The following is a 7240-nucleotide window of genomic DNA, read 5'->3' as shown; positions in this document are numbered from 1 at the left end:
CGATAAGTGAGACAGCCAGGCTGAACCACTTGCCTGACCCTTGGTGACCACACCCTTAGCTAGCAACTTCGGGAGATGAACCAGTTGGGTGGGGCAAAGGTTGGCTCCTCGTGGTTTCAGCGACTATCGGAAGGCAAGCAGGCCATACTAGCGTGTGCGAAGTACACCACAGCTGCAGATAACAACTAACCACTTAGTTGAATCACTATCATCATTGGAATTGTCATAAAAAAGAAATAGACAATAATCATAGTTCATGGAAAATACATATAAGGTAAGAAATTTATTGCCTTGTGCAAACATAGAATACAAGATAAGAATTTATTATATAAACTATGTAACAAGTAAGGACTTTGCTACATGCTTATATCGAAAGTAAGACTGTCACTTCGGTGCTGTCGCTTTAAGTGAAATAGTTTCCCTAGGAATAAATGGATGATCAATCGTTTCAATATTACGACCATAGCAAATATATTATTGCATAGAGCATTTCACACTCCTCCAAAAATATCGCAACTTTTATTACAAAATATAGTATACCAGCACAACATCAATTACCGTCGCGGTCGAAAATGCGCAATGATTTTTGTCCCCATAAAATTTAGAATAATGCGTTGGGAATTGCATCTCCTGTATATAGTCTTCTTGGACTGTACAATGCGACGCAAACCTTTGAGAGATTTATCCACTCTGTGCTGCGAAACTTCCACTTCATTTGGATGATAAGTCCGAGCTTTTAGAGCACTTGGAGTGGACTTTGGACCAGCATTGTACTCAGCATGGAGAAATATAAATTTCTCGGCCACCCGACTGCCCCTGAAGGCATCCAACGGACCCAGTCAAAGAGCGAACGATTTCGACCTTCCCGCTTTCGAAAAACAGTCAAAAATCTGAGAAGGTCTTTGGTCATGTTAAACCCCTATTGTCGATTATTAAAAAAAACCTGCGTTTAGAGCGTTTAAGTAAAGTATTGTAACTACAAATGAAAAAATCCAACCGTTGCTTGTTCAGGCACCTCAGTTGCGGCAAATAGTTGCTGAAATATGCATATTTGCAAAAGAATAAAATTTTTTCAGTAACATGTACGGAAACGGCTTGAATTTTTTATTTATAGTTCTATTGTCGTTTCTTGCCCAAGGCCGCCCACCATCAATCGATCCTTAACGCCTACTTGTCTAAGGCGAAGGACAAAGATTCCCGCCTGATTGCGTAGATCCCAGAGACCCACAAGTAACAGCTGGTGAATGCTAACACCTCTGGCATTCACTCATCAAGATGCATGTCGTAGGTGCTGCTCTTCATGAAAAGGGGAAACACATCTGGCAGCCGTTGAGCTTCTTTTACAAGCAGTTGACCCCGCTCAACGAAACTACAACACTTACGATCGTAAGTTGTTCACAGCAACGAATCGATTGGTCACTGCAAAGTATTTTTTGGCCGTCCATGACCCAGGACATTTAACGCGACATTTGCCCTGATAAGAAACCCTAAAGCCGTCTTCGCCTAATAGTTTGGGTGTTAAGCCCTAAATGAGGGGTCCGTGGACGAAAAAAATAGTAAGTTGCTCCCCATTCGGTCCGGTTCGATATCAAGTGGATGCGGACTTAGGGCCCCGCAATCCTTAAAAAAAATAACAACGTTGTTTCTGGCCCAGACAGTGCATTCCAGAAGTGAAAAACTACAAAACATGCAAGAAAAAAGGTAGGCGTGTTCCCTCGGTCCACCACGCGTTTCCAAAACAATCCATCTCGATTTAATTATCCCTTTACGCAATTTCAGGTATTCCCTCAAAGCACACAAGGCGATGCCTCTGAAAGTCATTTCTGCACAATTTTATACCGAGGTCCTCTGCCAAAAGTGGATTCCACCCTTCGATGTGGCGGCAATTATAATGGCCGAGCAAGGAATACAGTTTAAGTTTTTTCTTTCCTCAGAGTTCGGAAAACTCCTCGCCACCAGACAATCGCGTACAATCCGTGTTGCAATGGGATGCTTGAAAGGTTAGACGATCCTCCTTGATCGCAGTTCGTGCCACTCGTCGTTCTACTTGGCTTCCTGACAGTCCGTCGAGAAGGATTTACTGTAAGTCCCGCAGAGCTGGTATACTAAGAGATCTTGAGACTCCCCAGCAGCCCTATTCTCGACATCAGGTCGGGACTTAACACTACTGGTTTGTTTCGTCTCCCCAGGTGCGCAATAACGAAGTTGAAGCCTCAACCACGCGTAATCCGTGGCTGACATGCCCAGGGACCACGAATCCTGCACGCATGTCCTAATTAAGACGGACGCCTCTCGGAAGCCCCTGCAACCACATTACGAAGGCATTTCAAAGTCTTTGAACGAAGCCGACACCATTTTAGCCTTAACATCGAGGGCGCAGTCAAGGGGATCTCCTTAACTCGACTAAAGCCCTTCTTACAGGAAGAAACTGCAACCGGGAGAAGTGCACGACGCTAAATTTTAATTTGGGGCAGCCGAGTTGAGGGGGTTGTGCATTTGATTCCTCGCTCAAACCTCCTTTGGTTTCAGCTGAGGCTGGAATGCTGTGTCAGAGCGAGCAACTTCCGGGTTTAATACACCCAAATGCAAATGGCGGTGGCCACGACATCGAAAAACAATTTTTGACAGCGAACATTTTTTCTCAGTATCAGTGTAGAAATGGAGTGGACATCCGCACTCCTATTATCGCTTGAATTAATAAAAAGTGGCAGGTGCTGAGCAAAAAATACAATAGAATGCAAAGAACCGGGTGTGCAAATGTTACCGGGACTCTGAAGTCCTGCCCGACAGATGCTCTCAATGTACTCCTACACCTCCTTCACTTCGACGTTCAAATTAAATACGTTGAAGCGTACAGTGCTGAGAAACGACATAAGTCCGTATGTTGAATAGTGAAGTCCTACGATCATAGTTATATCCTAGACGATATACCTCAGTAATTCTGGGTATACCCTACGGACTATGCCACACGCAAATCGAAGTTCACGAGGAATTTTACTGTGAACTTTCCAACCACGGCAGAGTCGAAGACCGGCGAAGTACTACGGGAATATGACGCAGTAATCTTCACCGACAGAGTAAAGATAGTCTGATAGACAGCGCAGTCAAGTACGGCCTCCATAAATTTGGCAGTGCATTCTAAGCAGAAGCACTGGCGATAGTGAAAGCCCATCGATGGCTGAGGCATGATCATGATCTCAAGCATAACATAACCATTCTGCCCGACTACTAAGCGGCCATTAAGGTTTTTTACTCAGCACCGACATCCTCCGAGCTGGTGGAGTAGTGCAGCGACGCGCTGAATAATCTGGTCGGCATGCTCAAAGTCTCCTTCCTCTGTGCGCACAGTCATATTAACATAGAGAGGAATGAGCGGATTGATGGGCTCTGCTCTCAACAGTCCCTCGCTGGGAACAATCTCTGCCCTGTTGGTGACTGTTAAGAGTGGAACCTACTCGCACAACTTAGTTGCCGCGGACTTCAGATGGCGAAGGCACACCACAAACGCAAAGTCAGGAGAATTCCGCCGGCCTAGAGTAAGATCCGATCGTAAAAGCTCTTGTGCAATCTACACGGTGTACTAGTATAGAGACAGAAATGCACAAGTAATTTCTTTGTGATTGCCAAGCTCCAACTAGAGCCAGGCTACAGAACTAGATAAACCATTCTTTGAGGATCTCAGGGAGATCTCTAGCTGCAGGGTAGAAAAGCTATTTCCCTTCGTGAAAGGGGGTGGGCTGGCTCTGATCCACCTGGACTCTGCCCTCACCACAGCTGTCATGGTGGCAGAAAAGTTTATAGCATCAAAACGCCGCACCACAACGCTAATTGGCCTCCTCGAAGCAGCTACAGACAGTTTTGATGTATGCCGGTACTGTTGTGATCGCGATACTGCCAACAAGTACACAAGGAAGAACGAAAAAGAGAGCACTAAGTGCACGAAAAAGAGAGCACTAAGTGCGCGAAAGAGCGAGTAAAGAACAGTGTAGTGGCTGCCGTGGAATGAGTTCAAAGGAGGATAGAGGATTCGTCACGCTCTGGACGGCCGACGCGTGGTGCTCTTGTGGCGCGGCAGGATTCGAAATTTATTTCGAATGCGAGCAAATAGATGGCGCGCCGAACTCTCCACTCTTTAGAGTTCGCCACGGGTGTGGAGGACTAGCGGTAAGAAGGTGCCTTTGGTTGGTAAAGGGAAAGACCGCATGGAGATAAGCCGTTCTCTTCTGTCTTGACCACCGGCAAGTACGCACAGCACGCTTTCTTTTCGAACATGGATGGAAGAGAATTTATAACGGGTAGTCGAACTCATGGTAGAGTCCTCTGAAACGTCTTCGTGTAAAGGCTGTTTGCAGACGGAAATCAAAATTTAAATGCTATCCAAAACTGCAGTATTGGGAGCTCATGAAGAGTCAGTTGACAGTCGATCCTACATTCTTTTCGAGTATCATCCTATGGTCTGACGAGGTTGTTTAAATTATCGGGACGTGTGAATCGTCATAGCTAACCTGTATTGGGACTCCGCATTTCACATTGGAACAGCAGCCAAACGGGGAGGAAGTCCTCACTTTGGAGGGATTTGGGAGGCAGCAGTCAAAAGTATGAAACGTCATTTGATCAAACCCATTGGTGTGCACTTGTTAAAAGTGGAAGAAATGTTCACGCTGTTAGGACAAATCGAAACATATATGAACTCGACGCCCTTGACACCATTGAGCACTGATCTACATGAACTTACCGCTTTGACTTCTGGACATTTCTTGACGGGGGAACATCTGTTTGAACTGCCGGACGAAGTTACAGAAGACAATGTGACAAAAAAGTGGCAACTAGTACAAAGACTCAAACGACAGTTTTGGCAGCGATGGAGTTTGGAGAATTTGACACAGTTGCAGCAACGAGCAAAGTGGTTTAGTGAGAATTGGAAAATAAATGTGGATGACCTAGTCCTCATTAAATGCGAAAATCAACCGACTGGCCGATGGCCTCTAGAAAGAATTGTGGTAGTTCATCCTGGACGTGATGGACAAACTAGAGTAGTCACGCTGAAGACCGAAAATAACATATTCAAACGACCTATTTCGAAGATTTGTCCTTTGCCAAACAACGGGGAACAAACACTAGAGCCAACGATAGCTGACATTGGTATCCACCCAAATCGACAGAAAAGGAAACAAGAATATCGGTCTGTGGGAAAGACATCAAAAATGTCCAAACTGATGATCAACCTATTCGCTTTGTTAGTTTGTGTCACGGGGGCAAAAAGCAACTATACCTACCAAAAAGCACCCTGAACCGGGGATATATGTCGAGCATTTGGGTCAGGTCCGACTAATAAAAGGACAATTCCGGTTGGACATCAATCTCTTTAGTGAAGAGATCATGTCTGATCTAGAGCCCACTCGACAGATATATCAGAATATGTCCAATGTCTGTAAAGAAGGCCTACGATTACATCCAGATATACGGTGTGCGGAGCTTGTGACTCAACTGGAACAAGAAGTCAACATAACAATAGACGTTAAAGGGGGGAGTCAATGCGGGCTCCTAGGAAATCTGCTGCAAGGAACCATCGGAGTGAACGACGGAAGCTACGCAGACATCGATAAACTAGATGAAAATCAAAGGCAAATCATCAAAACTTTGGAGCACCACAGGCAACCTCTTGCTAAGCACTACCGCACTTGTGAAAGAGACACGACAAGCTCTTACCACTAAATTACACAATTACCAATCACAACCGGGTCAATATTCAACTCTTGAGAGCGTATCAGGCAGCATTCACTTGGCTGGAGCACACTCAGAGGCATTATGAAGCGATTTACAAAATTAAATCAGGAACATAAAATACTACCAGCATTGACCATAGCGACTACCCTCTCTCGAAATGCAAGAAAAGCTAGGAGGTTAACTAATCCTAGTTTCACAAGAAGTAGGCAAACCTGGCATTTCTACCTAGGGAAACGGAATTACGAGTTCCGGCTGGTTCCACATCGTTGAACGGAAGAAATCCGAGCTCACGCATTTCATCGGAATTCCACACAATTTAGGAAATGTAAATTTCTCAGCTCCCGGTATACAACAGGTTCAACAAGACACCATGCCCGCAACACATTCACGTGAAGAATACGTGAAGAAACAGTGAATACGACCCAACACTTGGCTGTTTTTTGCTTCTACCACGAATCCTGTCGTTCTCACTTGCAAGGAACAAAGGCAAGACCTGCAACTCGAAGGTGTAGGCATCTTAGAAATGGACCCAAGTTGCAGTCTGAAGAGTTCCACAGTACACCTACGTGAAACCCGTCATCATCCAACGATTTGACACAACACGACAGTTGTGTACGTACCATCAAAGACAATTCTCGAACGAGACGACAACTTCATTGAGGAGACTCAACCTCAAGAAGCCCAATTTCGGGCCGATACGAAGACTACTACTTGGCATCACACCTAAGGCATCAGACCATCGTATTAGGATCCGGCCTTGGGTTCGGGTTCCGAAATTTATTTCAAATGTTGTTAATGCGAGCGGATAGATAACCCTGCCGACGCTCTCCGAACTCGCCACGAGAGGGGAAGGCCAGCGGTAAAAAGTTCCGTTGGTTGGAGACAAAGGGACCGCATGGAAAACCAACCAACGATCCAACCACGATGAAAAGAACACGTTGTTCGATAACTTTAACAAAAAGTAAAAAAGATAAAATAAAGTTCTTCTTACCTTCTTGCTCGCAAAAAAAAGACATACCAAAGGCGGCAATATGCACACCCTTTGGACTCTTCGAGTTCACCCGGATGACTTTCGGGTTGTGCAATGGAGCGCAAACCTTTCAGAGGTTCATTCACTCGGCCCTGCGAAACCTCAATTTCTGTGTCGTGTCCTTGGATGTTTTGGTCGCTTCTTCCGCTAAGCACTTAGCCCATCTCGAGTATATTTTTCAACGTCTCCTTGAGGACGGGTTAGTCCTAAATGTTGAGAAATGCAATTTCCTTCAAACACAGGTGAGAGTCCTCAGCCACTCCATTTCCCCTGAAGGAATACAGCCCGACCCAGAAAAGGTGCAAGCAATTACAAGCTTCCCGCGTCCGAAAACAGTGAAGGAGTTGAGGAGGTTCTTGGGCATGTTAAATTTCTATCGTCGTTTCCTCCCCAAGGCCGCCCAACACCAGTCCGTTTTAAACACGTACTTGTCTGACACACGAGAGATTGTGTGGTCTGAAGAGGCTGTCTGCGCGTTTGATA

At 45.4% G+C, this 7240-nt stretch overlaps 1 protein-coding gene across 1 annotated transcript; it reads left to right on the top strand.

Annotated features, from left to right (window-relative positions):
* Positions 1 to 4598: 4598 nt before the first annotated feature.
* LOC119647693 lies at positions 4599 to 5291 on the top strand. The gene has a single exon (XM_038048776.1). It carries the CDS (start codon positions 4599 to 4601, stop codon positions 5289 to 5291), a length of 693 nt encoding a protein of 230 aa, XP_037904704.1.
* The last annotated feature ends 1949 nt before the right edge of the window (positions 5292 to 7240 follow it).

The sequence above is a fragment of the Hermetia illucens genome, chromosome 2 (genome assembly GCF_905115235.1).
Source record: "Hermetia illucens chromosome 2, iHerIll2.2.curated.20191125, whole genome shotgun sequence".
Taxonomy (NCBI): Eukaryota; Metazoa; Arthropoda; class Insecta; order Diptera; family Stratiomyidae; genus Hermetia; species Hermetia illucens.
Note: the sequence above shows the minus strand (reverse complement) of the source record. Positions and strands in the feature narration are given on the sequence as shown.